Source organism: Callorhinus ursinus, unplaced genomic scaffold (assembly GCF_003265705.2).
Source record: "Callorhinus ursinus isolate GAN/ISIS: 27379988/994484 unplaced genomic scaffold, GSC_fseal_2.0 scaffold2, whole genome shotgun sequence".
In the NCBI taxonomy this organism is placed as follows: domain Eukaryota; kingdom Metazoa; phylum Chordata; class Mammalia; order Carnivora; family Otariidae; genus Callorhinus; species Callorhinus ursinus.
In genome coordinates, this window is record NW_027397064.1 from 49,380,942 (window position 1) to 49,401,205 (window position 20,264).

Consider the following 20,264-nt stretch of genomic DNA (forward strand, 5'->3'; position numbering starts at 1 on the left):
AGCAGTTTGGAGGTTACTGCTTCTACTGCTATTGATTTTGGAATAAAGCAATACATGTCCCAGACTGAGCAGAGACAATAAAAACATAGAGGGATAGAGTCAACCTATACAATAGAATCAGCAGAAAAGCCAGTGATAGATTTAGGGGGCTAAGGGGGAGAGAAAGGTGTCAAAGGTGATTCCAAGATTGTGTGGTTTAGCAAGTGGAAGAATGAGGATGCTAATTAACATAATCACTGAGGTTAAGTGTTAAAATGCTGATTTTATTTTTTTAATTATTTTTTTAAGATTTTATTTATTTATTTGGCAGAGAGAGAAAATACAAGCAGGGGGAGTGGGAGAGGGAGAAGCAGGCTTCCCGCTGAACCCTGGGATCATGACCTGAGCCAAAAGCGGATGCTCAACTGACTGAGCCACCCAGGCACCCCTTAAAGGTTGATTTTAAATTGGATGACACATTTTGGCTAGACATTGACTTGCAGGTGGTAGCAGGAGGAGCTCACTTTTTATATCTAGTTATAATACTTCTTGTATTCATGAATTATGAAAATGGAAATACAAAATCTACCCGAATGAGAAGATAGTCTTGAATTAATATTTAGTAAATGTAACTTATTTTTTAAAATGCTCTTTTGATTTAAAAAAAATAGTAATCTCATCATTTAAATCCATAATTTCAATGTTTTTTATTCATGGTTTTTCAAATATTGTGATTAGTTTCTGATCTATTGGTTTTAAATTCAAAGGATTAGAAATTTAAATAATTATTATTAACTTTATTCCATTTATAACCCGAGTTCACAAACCTTTTCTAGATACTTTGGTAGGTCCTGGCTCTTTGTAAGTCAGGTCATTTAGTGGAGGTTGATTTTATTACATGGATAAATTGCCTGTGATATTTGGACATATACTTGGGTATTTGACTTATATATGTGTGTGTGTGTGGGTGTGGGTGTGCGCGCGTGCACACACGCGTGCGCACATGTAGGTCTGTATATATGTTTTGTAATATTTCTATTTTGTCAGATAGGAAGGAAAGCATAAAATGACGTTGCATTGAGTCAAATATTTGAGTCAAATTATTCTAAAAATTGAATTCCAAAATAACTGGTGTTCTCAGTCTTCATTTTGTGCATTCAGTTTTGGTTTTATAAGCAAGTCAATATGTATTTATATGTAAAGACTGTGATTCTGAAAATTGTTTCCTATAATGGTAGAAAATTGCTCCCAGAGAATGAGAAAGAAGGAACAAACGAACGAACGAACGAAAGAAAGAAAGAAATAAGGAAGGAAAGAAAGAAAGAGGGAGGAAGGGAGGAAGGAAACAAATTTTCTAGCTTTTCTTATTTTACACAGCACTTTTTCCTCAGCATTATTGCCAAGGTCAAACTGTAATTGTATTCTAACCAGACTTGTCAATATATCCCCCTTTGATGATGCAGATTTTGGCAACTTATTTCACAAATTACCTTTATTAGGCACTATAACTGTCACTATATCAGATTACTCTGAGTGATACAAAGTCATTGAGTTAAATTCAAAGATAATCTTCTACCCACAACACAAGGAAGACTCACAGATTTGGATGTAACATTTTCTAGCATGTGCCGGGGCCGCTGAAATACTGAGGAAGACCTGAGGGGGACAGAGTATGGAGAAGACAGTGACAGCAAACAGACGGGGAATGGGAGATGAATTCCCAGGTTTCACCTACTTTGCAGCTGGGACATTTGCTTCAGGACCTTCCTCTCTCTACCTCAGGCTTTCACAGGTTCCTTCTGATCTCCAGGTATACAGCTTTTCTAGTGTCAGGGAGAATGTGTTACATCTAGTAAAGTACTTGCAGTATAGAAGGTAGAATTTAGTAACATATAACAACTTTGAAAGGTGCAACTTTAGGTAGCATGGAAACTTACCACTTGGGTGCACCCATTCCTCACAGGGTTTTTTCTTTCTTTCTTTCTTAGTGGTTTTGTCTGTTTGTTTCATCTGAAAGATTTGAATGGAGCTTGCATCCTCCATCACAATGTCCCACACAGAGCCTCTAGGTACTCATCTATGTCTCCTGACTGAGCCCTTGGGGCATTTCAGTTTAATCCCCTGGTAAATTCTACCAAATTGTGTCTGGAATTGCTGGAACCGTGTCACATCACTACCTGGTCAAACTCAAGGGTAGAAAATGGTGGGAGAAAGGGGGAAAAGACGTCCCAAAGCTTGAAGCTTGTTCTGGAGCTATTCTAAAATAAAGAAACATGGAAATAACTCCTCTCGATTCATTACACAGCTTGGCTAGATTTTTTATTAGAGGTTGTCAAGTACCACTAATTTACTGTTTGTCTTAAATATGGCTATGAACTAGAAACAATTAGAAAGAGCTGTTCATAACTTTTTCAATCTTAAATTTGAAACTGAATGTGCCCTTAAATTCTCCGTAACAATCGACGATGGTGTGGTACCTGTATATTATTCTGAAGACACAAAAATGCACATCTTCTTATTCAAAGGACTCAGAATAGCTTCTAATGAATATATTTTAAATTTAGTGAAATATAGTAATGTTAAAAAAAGAAACCTGCACTTCAGAGCCACTTGAATCCAGCTTTCTCACTTAATGGGTCTGGGAGGATAAGCCACTTTCCTGGCATAAACTTTATAGGCAGTAAGCAGCCATCTGAAATCTATATCCAGACCTGAGTGATTCCAGCATCTCTACTCCTAAGTGCCATGTGCCTGCCACCCCAAAATAATAGTTGCCATTTATCAAGCACCTAGTCTTTGTACTGTACTTTATAATACTATAATTGAATTCCCCAAAATGTAGGCATTTCTATACTGAATTGAAATATATTTTATATTTTTGCCACATGCTGTTTATTCTACTCTCAGTATACATGTATCAAATTATAAATGTCTCAGGTAGGTTTCTCCATGAGGGCAGAGATAGCGACTTATCTGTTTTATCTCCTAGAGCAGCTAACACTGTTTCCTAATCAGAGTAAGTACCCAAAAAGTTTGATGGATTACCATTGGTTTGAGGATCTTTTTTTTTTTATCCATTTAAATGTAATAGCTCATGGGCATCTAGTATCTACTCAACTTGATGCTCAGTCTACTAGTTTGAGTAGCTGTATCTATTATACTAGTTTGGAATAAATAGTAAAATTTTAGTTCTGACCCAATCCTTAAAACTTAAAGCCCTAAGATCAAAATAAGTCATACAGATGCTTTATAGATTAATGAACATGTGAAATAAGTTCCTTTATGTCTTGGCCAGAATTGATCTTACCATGGTCTGAGCAGTTGGGATCTCTGTCATTTACAGTTGTATCCTGGTTCATGTAGACATATTATTCTCTACTATCTAAATCACATGTTCCTAGAGGATTTAGAATAAGGACTCAAAAAATATTTTTGAATTGTATTGAATATATAAACCAATAAATAGCTTTAAGAGTTGGAAGTGAGAAGACAGTATTAGAACAAAAATGCCAGACAATGATGATACTAGTCAGAGAAAATTTTTGAGATTTAAGTGAGTTTCATGCTGCAATTTAAATAAGAGAAATTGGTGGAAAAGATGGAGACTGATTTACACAAATGAGCCTGTCTAGACTAAGCTTTAAGATCTGGCAAAAGAACTAAAAGAAGGAACCAGAAAAAGAAAGCTTAGCCAAAATATGGCACAGGGATAGTGTATGGAAGGAAGTGAAAACAAATGGAGTGGAAATAAATGTGAGCAATCAAATGAATGTTTGATAGATATCTCTAAAAGATTTTTATAATTAATAATCACATACTATTAGAATATGGATTTCATTTTTGGTCAAATACAAATCTGTTACAAAGATCTCTATTGCCTTTTGTAACTTTATAGACATCAGTAGCTTGCTTTTTTTTTTTTTTTAAGATTTTATTTATTGGGGCACCTGGGTGGCTCGGTCAGTTAAGCATCTGCCTTCAGCTTGGGTCCTGATCCCAGGGTCCTGGGATCGAGTCCCGCATCGGGCTCCCTGCTCTATGGGGAATCTGCTTCTCCTTCTCCCTTTTCCTCTGCAGGTCCCTCTGCTTCTCCTGTCTCACTCTCTCTCTCTCTCTCAAACAAATAAAAATATTTTTAAAAATAAATAAATAAAAATAAAGATTTTATTTATTTATTTGAGAGAGAGAGTAAGCAGCAGGGAGGAGCAGAGGGAGAGGGACAAGCCGACTCCATACTGAGCCCAACCCAGGTCTCAATCCCATGACCCTGAGATCATGACCTGAGCTGAAATCAAGAGTTGGCTGGTTAACTGACTGAACCACTCAGGCGCCTCAGTAGCTTGCTTTTTTTAAAGAAAATTCTAAGGGACTCATATTTCATGGAAATTTTATTTGTAAGTAAGATACGCTTACAAATATCACAGTATAAGATACATAACACTTCCGTCACTGTGTATTCTTATCCTGATGAATTAGGAGATAGGATACATCTTCTCTCTTATCAAGAACCCCCATCTCTTGAGGACACTGACACTATTTGACACCGTAGCCAGAATTGGAAAGGAGCTGGGTCATCTTCTGATAAGAAATATAAGTTTTAGGAGAACACAGCGTTTCTCAGCATGGGTATAATGATGCAGGGGGTCGCATGTCTTCAGTATCTACTGGGTTGCAGGCACTGTGCTAAGCATTTTCTCACACCTCAATATCCCCCTTACGAAAGGAGGAAACTGAGCCCATAGAGGTTAACTACACACTCAGTACTGGCAAAGCTGAAATTCAAACACACGTATTACTCCAAAGCCAGTGCTCTACCTACTACCAATACTGCCTCTCCACATCACGCAAAAGTACCTTTGAGCTATTTTCATCTGCAATATTCCCCCACAAGTAGGCAAACAGAGAACAAAAAAATGAAGTGAATTGACCCCTACTGTCATTCTGTCATAGTTCACTAAGGTATTTCTAATTAAAATCAACATAAAAAGTAATCAGTATATATTATTATTCAAAATGAGCAAAAGTAGTAATTTTGCTGAAATAAAGTAGAAATAAAACTATTTCACAGTTTTATGATTTGCCCTTTCATTTTTTCGTTCATTTAATTTGAAGATTATGCTAATTCCTTTGAATACTTACAGTATAGCAAATCTTGGCATTACTAAGAACTGGAACCTCATCTTTGGCTCACAGTTATTCTGATTGAATGGGCTACTTGGCTGCCCAGATTGAGTATTTATGGGAAAATAAGTCAATCAATTGTGCAGTACATGAATCTCTGAAAGCCACGTGCGTCACTTGTCTTTAAATTATTCAGCATGGTTTGGCATTCAATAACTCATAGTAATAAATGCTGAGGAGAAAAAAAATGGCTTTTCTAAAAATTCTTTAGAAATTAATACCAGTTAACTCCTAAGTAATCTTCAAATATTGGACTTTTTTTGTTTTATATTGCCATTAATAGTGAAAAGGCAAAATAAATGCTGAATAATCAACAAGGATTGTGGATCAGAATGAATTACAACAGTCCCACAGAAGATAAGAAAACTGAGAATGAACCAAAACTGTATGGACCGTGAGTCCCTTACAGCTTTTATTTGAGTACATTTGATTGGAGGTCCTTGGAGGTGACAGGCACCTCAGGTGTGGGGTTGATGATTTCCTACCTATCCTTAAGTTCCAGGAAAATCCTCAGTGTGATTCTTGGAGCTTGCACTCAAGGTGCCCATTGCCTTTTGACTACAAATCATTCATTTGGTAAAACAGAAGATCTCCATGATAAGAGATTATGTGCATATGAATGTCCTAACACTGGAAATAAATCTCCACTTTAACTTTGTTGACCCTGCAAAACCTCCTCATCATCAGAAATTCCTGGAGCCCCTCTATTTTGAACGACTCAATCTCAGTCCAGCAATATTCTCTAGCTATCATCCAATGTCTCAGGATTATCAGTCCAGAGCTTTCAAAACCTCATTAGTTAAGTTAGTGTCAGAGTCCTAAAATGCAGTCCTAAAAAGCCTCATTTAGAAAGTCATATGCTACATCCAGAATGGACTGTGGCTTCTTTTTCAGTCTGTGGAGTCAAACAGCCCAATCAATTGGGAGACCCAATTCTCTCTACTGACTAGACTTACTATCTGTCTTACTATCTCAAGGTTGAACAGCGATAAGTGTGATATTTAATTCCTGTGTCTCATATTAATTTTTAGGATCCTCACCTATTTGAGAAAATACTTTGTTTTTATTCCTCATTTCTAAGAATGTTTAAAGCCAAAAGTGTCAAAGAGAAAGTCGATCTCCCCCAAATTCGGCTCTGATAGGAAGTTCAATAAACGTCCCCAGAAAACTATTTTACTTTGTATTTCTGGTCCCACTTTTTAGATGTACAATAAACTTTTAAATGGCGCCCAAACTCCTGGGTACTTACCCAAACCTTCACTAAGCTCCAGGCCTCTTACAGTTCACTCATGCATGATAGGCATCAGGCCCATTAAATTTAATTGTAACCATATTGTCTCTGCTTAAAGTAAGTGGAAGACTATGAATGCCACAAACTTTAATATTCAGAAGGCCTAGGAGAGCTTTTACTGAAAGATCATATCCAGCTCTGGGTTCCAAAGGCCAAGAGAAAAGGAAAATTTGGATAGAGTTCATTAAGGCCCTTATAGGGACTAGGAGTATTCAATTTAGAAAAGAAAATAATAAAGAATTATTTTTTGTATTTAAAGAGATGAGTAAATAAACTTTTATTGAAGAGAGTAAACAAGGAGTTATTTTAGAATAAAGTGGGGATATCACCCAAGTTTGATAAAACTATTTTCTAACATCTAAAATTATTGGATCTAGAATTGAAAAGTAGGGGTAATTATGGATTCTTCTTTGAGATATATGAAGTAGAGCAAGTCTCAGGGACTTGGGTTGATTTTTGTATCTTTCACAAAGATGTGTGGTTAGATTAGGTATTTTCTGAAGTTCTTTCCAACTCTAGATTTCTAATACTGGTAGCCAAATATACAGTCTTCTCATAAGTCTACTTAAAGACAAATAATGTTTAAGTAAATCTAGAAATTTGATGCAGTAAATTGCAAAGTTGTCATTGCCATTTATTTCTAAATAGAGAGGATTTGTATGTGTTTCTCTAAATAAAAATACTGAAACCAAAGCAGTTAACTCCAGATTATACAAGAGTAAAAGCGTAGAGTATAAGAATAGATGATGCAGCTCTTCGGTATAGCCTCAGAGAGCTCATCATAAATAGGCCCTTCATCAGAAGATGAATTGAAAATACAGAAAAATAAGCAGTTTGCTATAAAGTCACTTAGACCAGTAGCCCCAGAAAATATTTGAAAAAGTTGAAATTAGGGGCACCTGGGTGGCTCAGTCGTTAAGCGTCTGCCTTTGGCTCAAGTCATGGTCCCAGGACCCTGGGATCGAGGCCCGCATTGGGCTCCCTGCTCCGCAGGAAGCCTGCTTCTCCCTCTCCCGCTGCTGCTTCCCCTGCTTGTGCCTCTCTCTTTGTGTGTCAAATAAATAAAATCTTAAAAAAAAAAAGAAAAGAAGAAGTTGAAATTTGTCTTTGGTCCTTTTCTAACTTTACATGTCAGGCTTCAAGCCTCTTTTTACTGCCATCTGGCTTTTTAGAGTCATTCCTACAAGCAAACACATAGTTTCTGCTCTCTCCACCATAAAGACACACCCATTGCTATTAAATTTTTTTGGGCATGATGACTTCTATTCAAAATTTTTAGTTCTGCTTCCCATTGTTTTGAGTTAAGTTAAGTTATGGTTGTTAACCTATGCCCAAGGGTGATATATCCTAAACAGGTTGTGTATCTGTTTCCATAGTGCTTCTGCTGCTGAGAATTCTGGGCCATTGGATCGAAAAGGACTGAGGGCACATTTTGCTGCCCTGAAATCCTACCAATCAAATACCTACCTCATCTATGTGTTTAGACCAGCATAGATCAACTAGCAACATGTTAACATATCTTTCTATTCTGTTTCCCCTCTATCAAATATAAGCAATGAATGTTTTTCTGAATCTAAAAACAAATCAGTCTTCAAATACTTCTATAACCGACTATTTCTGCAAACTCCAGGAAAGGTTAAAAAAAAGGGAAGCTATGTTTAATTCATTTAACCGTGATTATAAGATACCTGTCTCATTAAATGAATTGGGAGGGTTTGTTAATTATGTCTCTATAATGGAAAATTTAGTTTTCTTTGCTACATTAATTGGAAATAAAGATTTTCAGGGATTTGAATTTTAAGTAGCATTAATGACAGGTGATTCCAGGAACACTCAGTTATTTCTGGGAAATTTCAGTAAAATTGAAGAGATTTGTTTAGTTTACCAGAATTTAGAGCTGTACACAACTGTTATTTGTTAAAGAATATATTGTTTTTTAGGGCTCGAAGAAACAATTGCTTAAATAAGGTCATTTAACACTTGAAGTTTTTGTTGTTGCTGTTATTTTGTTTTGTAGAGAATGTTCAGGTAATAATTGGAACAAAGAATTTTTGGGTCAGTCAGAAATATTAAGTACGGATGAGATTATGAAAATTCTGTTCTTATGTTAACTTTTAAATATCACATGCAAAGGTTGTATTCCAGAACACATCAGCTAATGACATCTAACATATGCTGCACTTTACAATTTTTAAGGGTGTTCACATTAATTCTTTCAATCATTGCAACAACCTTGGGAAGTAGAAAGGATGGACATTATCTCTACATTATAGATGAGAAAATAAAGCTTGGAGATGTTGTCCCTTACCCAACCAAGACCACATTGATAGTGAAGATTAGTATCTAGGTTTCGTTTGGTTCAATGTGGTGTTTGTTCTTTTGTTGCTGTTTGTTTGGTTTGTTTGTTTGGTTCTTACATTTTTTTCTCCAGTAATCATGGTTATAGATCATTTTTATTGGGGAAGCTATGTAGTGTTTGATTTTTTTTGCTGCAGGAACCCACCATTAGTCCAGAAATCTCTGGTTGTCAATACACATTACTATGTACAGGCAAGGGCTAATCAGTCCCTTTTAAACTATTCTAGTTTCCAAAAAGAGGATGAAGATGCAGGGAGATGCCATTACTAAAATGACACAGTTCTCTGTGAGATGCTATTTGCATCTAAATTCTCTCCAGTGGTGATTAAAAACAGAAGTATGGAGTCAATAAGGGAAATAGAACAATGCCATCTCTAGTGATTAGGAGGTCTGGTAAGAAAAAGATTTCTAGAGAAAATCTAATTTTGATTCACAGGGATACTTAAGTATAATTCCTAATCTACTAATTTTAGTGGTCTAGGCAAAAGATTTATTTAAGGTTCGGATTTGCTTGTCAATAGGGCCTGAAAGTCTAATCCCATTTACAGAGAATTCACTATATAATGCACACTGAAATTTGGAGGGCCAGCATCGTGCAGTAGAAAATGCATGGGCTTTAGAATCAGACTTATCTGAGTTTGTCTGTATAATCTGTCACTTATAGTGGAGTAACTTCCACAAAAATTACTTCACCACTCTGATACTTATTTCCCTCATCTATAAATGGCACATATTTGGTTTTCAAAAAACATTAGTTACTATTTGGGGGCTTGAATGAGAGCCACAAGGGTCATTTACATAGCTCCACTATGTTCAAACAGTAATAATACCTGTAGTAGGACACTTAGAAATCAAGTTGGGCAACACTTTATAAGGTTGGCTTAGGGGGAGGTAAATTCTAGGACATTGTAGAAAAGTTGCTGCTGTGAGCAAAGACAGTGATGGAAAATTGCTGTAAAATGACTTCCAATCTGAGAAGATTTTATTTTTCTATGTTATTTATTTATTTATTTATTTTAGAGAGAGGGGCAGAGGGAGAAGGAGAGAGGGAATATTAAGCAGGCTCCACACCTAGCATGGAGCCCGCCACACGGCTCCATCTCACGACCCTGAGACCATGACCTGAGCCAAAATCATGAGTCAGATGCTTAACCAACTGAGCCACCCAGGCGCCCCAGAAGATTTTAGTTTTATGTTTATTGTAAATTGTAAGTGCATACCATTTGCACTTCTTATTAAACCAAAATGAGTTAAAATTTATTGAGATAATACATTTGAAAATGATTTTCAAATGCTATAGCACTTTAAAGAAATAGAAATAGAAACAAACCCTATTTTCATCAGGAATAAATTTGCTTTGGTTTCCCATCAGCTGAACACCTTCCTGGATTTAGACTCAATGATGAATATTCTATTAGAATTTTACTTTCTTATGTATACTTCTCTAATTAGAAAGGAATTTGAAAAAAAAATCATAGACTATTTTGCCTTGGTATTCTTAAAACAGATTATTCACTACAGCCTGTACTTAGACTTATTATGTTTCTGTTATTCAAACTCCTTTTGTCCACTCATATTGTTTAGACCTGTAAAAAACCCAACACCAAGTCCTGCCTGTGTGCAAATTAATGCTGTGACCTTTGCTGTCTTTTTTGTATTTCTAGAAACAGCACTTAAATGTGAGATAAAAATCACCTCCATTCAATAAGTAAATAATGTTTGTGTATTGCAGATCACAGTCATTTATCAGGAATAAGGCAGCTTTACTTTTTACAGGAAATGGAAAGTAAAACCTCAACAAATGGATGCAACCCTTCAGAATGACTCCTAAATGGGCAGTGCTGAAAATTGATCTGGTTACTTGTCAATTGCATTATTCAGACATGACATCAGCAGCAAAGCTGTGGCCAGTGCTAGCTCATTGCCCACCCCATGACAAGCTTTCATAAATAAAAAAAACCCTACTCTATAGAGATATAAGCATCTCTTAGACTGTAATTTGAGGTTTGGAACCTAATTCAACAACTTTCCACCATGCTCATTAATAAGCACTGAACCGGACTCTATACAAACAAGAAACCATTTTGTAGCGTATCATCACCAATGTGTCATTCTAGAGGAAAAGCAGACTGTTGACTGAGACAGTTTCTATATTTCTGATTTTGTTTATGATTCATTTTTATAGACTAGCTTGTTAGATTAGGACTGACTGAAATCCTAAATTGAAACCTTTTGGCAATGACATACTCTCTGATGTTCTTCAAACAATTCTGTTCTGTTCCATCAGTGCAGACATCATGCCTCTTTACCTGGGGGATTATGTTCGTTGAGAATCACAAGCGATGCTGGTGTAGGTCTTCTTTTTCTGATCTGTGAACAACAAAGGCCCAGCTAAGGTCAGTGAGAGTCAGATGCTGTCCCGGGTTACTCTACAGCTTGCAGAACTGTTCCATTCTCATCTTTTCCCGACATAAAAAAGCAAATTTCTGGAGAGCACACAGTAGGTGCTCACTATTTTGAATTATGGAAAGCCAGAGAGTAGAACTTCCAGATATTAGTATCACCTTCTTTGACCAAAAAAAGCTACCTTTCCACAGAAAAGAAATAGTTGTGTGTAATCAAATGATGCTGCTGAAATAATATGCAGCATAGGTACAAGGATGCCTTGCTAGTTTTAATGGCTCTCTTGGAGCCCCATCATGATGATGCTTTCAAGATCCATTATCCTTATTTCTAAGCAGGTTAAGAGAAGCTCAGAAAACTTAAAATTTCTAGCAGGTTAAATTTAACAACATGAATTCTTAATTTCAATTAATGTTTCAAGGTTTTCTTATTTTCTAGTAACATATTTAGGACAAATAAAGAATGAGTATGGATTTTAGGAGAGTAATTCACTTAAAACTAATAGGTCTGATGTGGGGTTTTTTTTTCTTATTTTAAGAGTTACAGGAGCATATTATGTTTAGACTTTCTAAAATGTTCTTGATTTCTTAAATATATAGGTAAATTCTTAAAATATATGTCTGTAGGATAGAAGATAAAATTTACCAATGACATTTTGTCCAGGACAGAACCAATGTTCCATCCAATATAGATATATGAAGTTCAAGGCTATATTTATCTGGCCTGAGTCTGGGAGGATCTATTTCAGATTATCAAAACACCCTAGAAAGTTTTATGAGTCTCAGATTCGGTAATTATTTTTAAAGACTTTGTGTAAAATATTTGGAAAAGGATTCAATGATAATTGAAGTTGTAAGAAATTAATGAATTAGATTGATGACCCCATAAATTTTTTCTGCTTTTGCCTCCCCACTGTTGTAATTTTACCACAAATGGTCTTTTAAGGGATTCCATTGCATCAGGAGTCTAAATAAATCTGAATATGAAAGGTGATACAGATGTAAACCAATTTTACATGAAAGAGAGAGACAGAAATGTAGATATATAGGTATATTAGACATAGAAAAGGAATCCAGGAAATGTTTAATACTATTTTAATATCGGAATAAAATGTCTTTTATTTTTTTTTGAATAAAATGTCTTTTAAATTATACATACCACCTACAAATCCTGTCATATATTATACATACTTATAATTACTGCTTAGAATATATGATGAAAAACATTAAAAAAATATTAACCCTATAATCTGAAATTATTTCAGAGTTTAATGCTTTCATTGTTAAGTGAATCTTTTTTATTTTATAAATAATGAAATAAAAGGTTGCTAATTCTGAGAATTGTTTAAGGTTTCTCTAAATGTTGAACTTGTTAATTTAGTAAGCAAAAGCAAACAGATTTTTGGATCCAAATCTGAATCACTAATATAACCATTTTTTTTCTCTAACAGGTGCAATTTTTTGTCACATGAAATGCTACATTTTAGTCAATAGATCACCCAGTGCAACTCAAATACAAGTGCCATATGGAAACCAACTTATTTTTTATTCACATATCCTGGAAAGTCACAAAGTTAGGCAAATTCAAGAGGTAGAGAAGCTTTCAGTTAATAAGAATGTATGTCCATATTACTTTATATACAGGAACTGGTCCCCACCCAATTCCACCTACCTGCTCTGCTGCTTCAGGTGCAATCTGACTCTGGAATAAAGGCACAGCAAATTGTATCTTTTTGGGACTGTTGGGCTCCATGATAATGACGAGAATTAGTCAGAGACTGGAAGGGCTCAGAAAGACTAACCCCAGGTGGTGTCTGGGATGTGTTTCCTCAGGCACACTCCACCCAGCCACACAGGGCACTTCGTAATAAATAGCTGTAATTCCAGAGCGAGCAAGTGAAGATGCCGAGGTCTGAGTGAATCCCTTCTTCAACTCCACAGTGATGCCTGGCTTGTCTGTTCCTCCACCAATCTCTTAGAACGTCTCAGCACAATACAGAAAGGAACAATAAGCTAATTGTGGGCTTCTTCACTAATACACATGCCAGGCATTCACTCAGCAGCTAATTGAAAATGCAATGCTTGCCTTGAAGGACCCGCTGCCCTGGGATTTGAAAGAAAGGCTCTATCCACTGTACATTACTAACCGGCTGCTCAAAAGTGCAATGTAAGCTCCCTCTGAGTATTGCAGGGATGGGCCATTCATTATTGATGAACATAAAGCAGGAAGTTTTTAGAGTTGGGGGCAGGGTTTGGGTATGAAATAATTTCATTTCTCTTGTAGCAACTTGTAAGTCAGACACCCTTGCCATTTCACACCAGCCACCAAATTGATGAATGGCCGCAGAAGGGCAGAAGGTAAGCCACAACCAATAATATCAACTATATTTCTGCTGCAAGATCTAGTTAGGTAAGACGGACCATGGGAAGCAGAGCATCCGTGGTATAATAAGGACACCGCTGCCCCAGACTGAGCAGATTTTAGTTCAAGCTCCATCTCTACCATTAACAAGCTCTGTGTCCTCAGGAAAATCTCAAACTGTATCTAGGCCCCCATACCTTCATCAGAAACACGATGGGATTGGACTCGGTGACCTTTAAGATCATGTTCTGTTCCAGCATTCTATAATTGTAGTTCACAGTTTTCATTAGAGTGGAAAGTATTGGACAGCTAAATTTAGCAAACAGCTTGAAAGTCACTGCTGCTGTAATGACCTCTATTTCATGTCCTGGTAGAGCCAGTTATATCCTCTGATTTGGAAGAATACAGAAGTGACTAGAAAACATTAGTGAAACTTAATGATATCCAACATTGCGGTTTATTGTCAATAGTGGGGATATACACACAGTAAAGGACTTGGGGGGGGGAAAAAGCATAAAAGGGGTTATCTCCAGAATGATGGAGGAGGATGGTCATATTGGCTAGTGGTGAAGGTAAAGGGAGGGAGTGACCTGATCTCCACATCTGTTAAAATCTAAGGGGATGCAACAGCAGAGCTAAAATGGCCTTCCTTCATTCAGCTCCTTTTGTGAAGGAAGCCTGAAAATGAAGCTGTTTAATGGCAGAAAGAATTTGAGTGCTCTACTTTCTTATTTGAAAGGCTTTGTTTGAAGAATACTAGGTTTTTGATATGTTTTTGAATTTATAGAATACATTTAGGTACTGAATATTATTCCAGGTATTTACAAATGAGGTTTTCTTTCTTTTGTTTAAATTCTGAGTCCATACCAGGAATCCATCTTAATGATTTCAGTATGCAATGTTCTGTTGGAAGAATATGGAAAGTAATATGCATTATTCAAGTAGTTTTCTATACCCACTAGGGGAAAAAGCAAATGAAGATGTGGATGTGGATGTGGAAGCACTTTCAGCTGGAGAATAGTGCTGACAAGCAAGACATCTTGTGATGTGCTCATCCTTGTAGTGTTGAAGGGAAACTTATAAATTACATTTTGCGTAACAGTTTACAAAAGTCCCAGCATGAATCCTGAATCAGTATCATTAATGTAGTAATTTTTCTGAACATTTCTTCAAATTATACAAAAGGAAAACAAGACAGCATTTCTAGTGAGTGATCAATCCAAAATTTCGCTTAGTGTAGTAATTTAGAGCATGCACTTGGCAGCCTTGAGTTCAAACTCTGACTTCTACTTGATCACTTTATCAGTTGGCAGTAAGAGAACTTTATTCTTGTGAGGTTTAGATGAATTAATTCTTTATGAGTTCATTATAAGGCCAGTACATGATAACTACCCAGTAAAAGATAACTATTATTTTTCTTTCAACTAGACTTTTCAAAAGGCCTAAACATACACATTTTTTTTTAAAGATTTTATTTATTTATTCATGAGAGACAGAGAAAGAGAGAGAGAGAGAAGCAGGCTCCCAAGGATCAGGGAGCCTGATGCAGGACTCGATCCCAGAACCCTGGGATCCTGACCTGAGCCGAAGAGAGATGCTTAACCATCTGAGCCACCCAGGCGCCCCTATATATTTTTAATATGAATTACTAGGAAACACTGCCTGTTTGGAATAATTTGATACCAGTTAGAACACTGGTTGATAAATTGCAATTCCAGCCCATGTTATGATATAAATAGCAATAAAATAATTCCCATTTACTAATTGCCCTATTTTGAATAATTTGACCAGAATCGTATCATAAAAGAACTATCTAGACCCATTAAATTTCTTCTTCACCAGATCAGCTCCTGTGCATCGTTCAGATTCAGCTGAGTTTTGTGCCCTCTAGGTAGATTTTATAGATTTACTTCTATCTATAGAGGATTTAGACTCACCTTTTCTGTGCTCCCAAAGCACCCAGCATACTTCTACCTAGTATAATAACTACCCATTTGTCTTTTCTGTTTTGCAATGTCACTCATTCACATAGTGCGTATTTATTGAATGGGTAATACATCTACTCCATGCCAGGCCTTTTGCTATGGCACTGGAAGAGAAAGATGTTTGAGGTCTTTTCCAAGCTAAATTTTATTCCGAGAATCACTTAAAATGCAACTTAAATTTGAAATAATCAAAAATTTTAATGCGCTTACATGGGCAGTATAGTTATACTAAATATCAGATGTACATTTTTTCTCCCCATTAGAAATAATAGTAACAGCTAACACTTATATATCACTTACCATGTTACCAGTGCTGTTTTAAGTGCTTTATCTGCATTAATTTATTTAATATTCATAATAACCCCTTGAGGTAAATACTAATGCTCTCCTCATTTTTAATTTACAATGAAGAAACAGAACCAAAGAATTTAGGTAATTTGCCCAAGGTTACCCAGCTAATAGGTGGTAGAAACAGGATTCAAATGCTCGTGTTATTGCCTAGAGCCTGGGCTTTAATTAGATGGCTTATAGCACATAAGGGCCTACAGAGAAGTTGGTGAAAGGCACCAGAACCTACAATGGTTAGATGTTCTAACCATTCGAGTTCTATGGTAAAAGATCTTAAGATGAAGTGGCATATGAATAAAAGGAAAGAAAGTAGCAGATTATAGGATACTAATAACCAAGAAGATTTTACATTTCAAATTAGATATCAGAATAAAATGGAGACTCTAGAGCTGGGTGTTAAGTCACCAAGCTGACTTGAAAGAAGGCAATTTTACTTTTCTCTTTTTTTTAAAGTAATGGGTTCTATCATTAAAGATTAAAAATGCCTCTAGAATAAGCAATAACTGTAGTCTCTCTTCAAGGTAAGTGATACTGTGAATAAAGAAGGTAGTCCATTAGGCCTTCCTGATTTTCTTTATAATATCTGACCCTATTTCCACAGCTCTTCAAGACTCCCCTATAGGCCACACTTTAACCCACAGCCAACCTTTCTGTGGCCTCCCCTACCTTCCCAGGAAGCTTTCCTGCCCTCCCTCCTTTTATCCAAATTGGATTCATCCTCTAATCCCACTTCTTAGTAAGTTATCCTCAGATTCTCCAGATAAGATGCATCGCTCTTTTTGTTCCTCTCCTGGTATTTAATTATATGTAGTTTTATGTTATTCTATAACAACGTCTTATGTGTTCCTTCAGCCTCCCTTCCTAGACTGGAAATCCTTTTCTGTCCTATCCTAAATATATACAGAACAAGCATAACGTTGGCCATCTAGTCTTACCAGATAATTCCACCTAGGGATCACCTATCTGATATTGTCAGGAAACAAGGTTTTTCAGTATCCTGAATATCATGAGGTATTATTTTATTTAACATTTGGTTAGCTCATTGAATATCACCAAAATAAAAGCAAATATTTATTAAACATGTTTATAATTATGTAGGATTACATTAAATGCTGAAAACACCATAATGAACAAAAGCAGACAACATATGATAGTGTCTAGATACATATCTCTTGAAAAGATTTCTAACCCTAATACAATGGTTTTCAACTGCATGTTTTCAACATTCTGATGATGGCAGACATATTTGAGATGCATTCCCTTCTAAGTCTCCTCCTTTAGTTCTAGCTATAACTTCATTTCTTTCATTAAGGAAAGCCCATCATAATGCAAGCAAGAATGACATTATAATTGGGATTATGTAGAATAATCTCAGTTATTTTTAATGCAAATAGTTGGAGAATTCCAAAACTTCCAATATTAATATTAGCAAATTACTAGTAAAGCACCAATACCTAATTGGGACAAATAAGTGTATCTGTAAAATGTGGTCAAATACTACTAATATAAATGAAGTGGGCCACTAGCTCCCAGTACCTATTTAAATTAAATTTCTCCCAGGGAAATCATTAATCATATGAATTCCTTCAGAACATCTTCTAATTGCATCCATTTTATTTTATTTCTTTTTTATTTTTTTTAAAGATTTTATTTATTGAGTGGGAGAGAGCAAGCAGGAGGAGGGGCAGAGGGGGAGGGAGAGAGAGCATCTTAAGAAGGGTCTAGACTGAGGACAGAGCCCAATGCGGGGCTCAGTCTCATGACCCTGAGATCATGAAATCGAGTCGGACGCTCAACCGACTGAGCCACCCAGGCACCCCAATGCTATTTTAAATCTTATATTTTTTTCAAATTCTACACTTATAAGAAGACTTCTTGGCTTAAGCTCGCTATTTTATAATCTTATAATAAAATCTGAACCCCCACAGTACTTAAGTATAAAAGTGTACTTGCAATCACTCTTAATGCTTAAAAGCTGACATCATTGATTCATTCATTCATTTATTTAGTGCCTGCCATATTCCTTAAAATTGTTCCTTAAATGCTTTATGATTGCATATTTTTGTCTTCACTTTAACAATTTTGATTTGCTCTAGGATCCCCATATTGACTAATGCAGTGTTTACAATATGTGTTGAATTGAAGAATTACTACTATGTTATATAAATGCTCAAGTTATTTTTTCCTTTTAACTATGGACATGTCATTTTGTTTAATGTATAATATTTTCCTGGGTCATTACTCAATCATTTCATCTTTATTCTTGTTGAGGCAGGTTCACTAAAGAAAATCAGAAACCCATGAAGGGTTTTCAGTAAGTCTATATCAGCCATGCGGCTAGAGCAATAAGTTCACCTCAGAGAGAGGGAACTCTAGGGATTTGTAAAGCTGGGCCTCATTTGAGAGACCCAAGGCATTATGCAATTTTATTGACACCACCCTTGGGGAAGCAATTCACTGGACAGCTCAGGCAAAGGAACTTTATGGGGAGACAGAGTCAATCAAAGCCTGATGTGGACCAGGGGACCTTTGAAATATGAGACCAGGTGAACTATAAAGAAGACTTTCAGCTCAGGTCCAGCAAAGGCACAGGAGTAATGGGAAGAAGAGTGGGAATCCAATCTTACTCTCTCCTTACCCACCCCCTTTTTCATTTGTTTTGGTAACTTTCACTTTCATTCATTTCCATAGCTTACTTTTAGTCTTTCCTGCCTTTCCTTCCTTTTATTTGGAGGAGATGATTATTATATGAACTATAGAAATTGTAATTCTTGAGTCTACATAAAAGTGTATTAGTTTATAAAATACTTTCATAAATATCATTCATTCATCCAACAAATATGTATTGAGCATCCACTTCAATGCCACATCATTGGGACATGAACAAGATAAGGAACTTATAGTTAAGAGAAGAAGGCAAAATCCTGAACAAGTGAGCAGCATTGAGCTAAAGATGCTATGATAGAAAGTGGTAATAGGAAATAGAAAGGGGACCTGGGTAGGAATGTGATGGGTGATGCTGGGTCACAGAAAGTTTATGTTTGCCTACACGGTATTTTTTAAATTGAGATGACATTTTAAGACAAAAATAAAAGATATCCAGCTTCTCTTAATAAAATAGAAGGTCTGGAAAGCTGGGCTCTCATGTCCACAAGGTCACAATCAACTCCAGTGACATAAAGCTACCTTTTGTAAACATGGCAATGATTTCTACACTGCAAATCACTCTAACACAGTGTATGCATGGTATTACTACATAACCCAGCTAGCTTCAGCCAGCCCCTGAGCTAGAGGAGAGGAAGATATGCATGACAACATTATATACAATGCAAAGAAATGTGAGATTTACTGTGAAGGCAACAAGTATAACTAGAGAGATTTAAATAAGAGAGTGTCATAATCTGATCTGAGTCTTAGAATGGTCACTCTGGTGTCTGTGTGGGGGATAGATTGGAAGGGGTCAAGACCAAAGGTGAGAAAATCTGAGGATATTATAATATTCTACTCAAGAGATGACAAAAGCCTTAACTACAGAAATAGTAGTGAAGATGGAGAGAGAGGTGGACAGAATGTGGTTATTTAATGGAATTGGATGGTGATGGGGAAAAGAGAAATGGAAGAATGAATCCAAGATTTCACATTCAGCAGCTTGGCATATAGGGATATCACTCATTAATATGTGGATGGTTGCAACATTCTACATATTCTTCTGCAGTGTGCCCTTACTGCTCCCTCATTAAGAGGTGGAGTCAAGGGGCGCCTGGGGGGCTCAGTCATTAAGCATCTGCCTTCAGCTCAGGTCATGGTCCCAGTGTCCTGGGATCAAGCCCCACATTAGGCTCCCTGCTCAGTGGGAAGCCTGTTTCTCCCTCTCCCACTCCCCCTGCTTGTGTTCCCTCTCTCGCTGTATCTCTTTCTGTCAAATAAATAAATAAATAAATAAATAAATAAATAAATAAATAATGTTTAAAAAAAAAAAGGTGGAGTCAAATTCCCCTGCCCTTGAATCCACCAACCTTAGTGACTTGTCTGTAACCAACAGAATGCAAAGGAAGTGATGCTGCATGACTGCAGAGGCTAGGTCATAAAAGAACATACTAGTTCCACTTAGTTCTCTTCTAACACTTTCTAGTCCCTCCATCTGGGAATGCTCCCTCTTAGAAACCAGCCAGCAGGGGCGCCTGGGTGGCTCAGTTGTTAAGCGTCTGCCTTCGGCTCAGGTCATGATCCCAGGGTCCTGGGCTCAGGGAGCCTCATCAGGCTCCCTGCTCAGTGGGACGCCTGCTTCTCCCTCTCCCACTCCCCCTGCTTGTGTTCCCTCGCTCACTGTCTCTCTTTCTCTCTCTGTCAAAATAAAT

The 20,264-nt window shown here is 36.6% G+C and overlaps 1 protein-coding gene across 5 annotated transcripts in view; it reads right to left on the reverse strand.

Moving 5' to 3' along the window:
• LOC112835907 (protein phosphatase 1 regulatory subunit 1C) overlaps positions 1 to 13,067 on the reverse strand; it is a 125,729-nt gene extending 112,662 nt beyond the window's left edge. For all 5 annotated transcript variants that reach the window (XM_073904636.1, XM_073904643.1, XM_073904628.1 and 2 more), the window contains exons 1-2: positions 12,884 to 13,067; positions 11,119 to 11,179 (exon numbers count right to left, since the gene is read on the reverse strand). In XM_073904636.1, the coding sequence (XP_073760737.1) occupies positions 11,119 to 11,179; positions 12,884 to 12,964 (142 nt within the window). In that variant the 5' untranslated portion in view covers positions 12,965 to 13,067. The remainder of the gene's footprint in view (positions 1 to 11,118; positions 11,180 to 12,883) is intronic.
• Between the last annotated feature and the right edge of the window lie 7,197 nt (positions 13,068 to 20,264).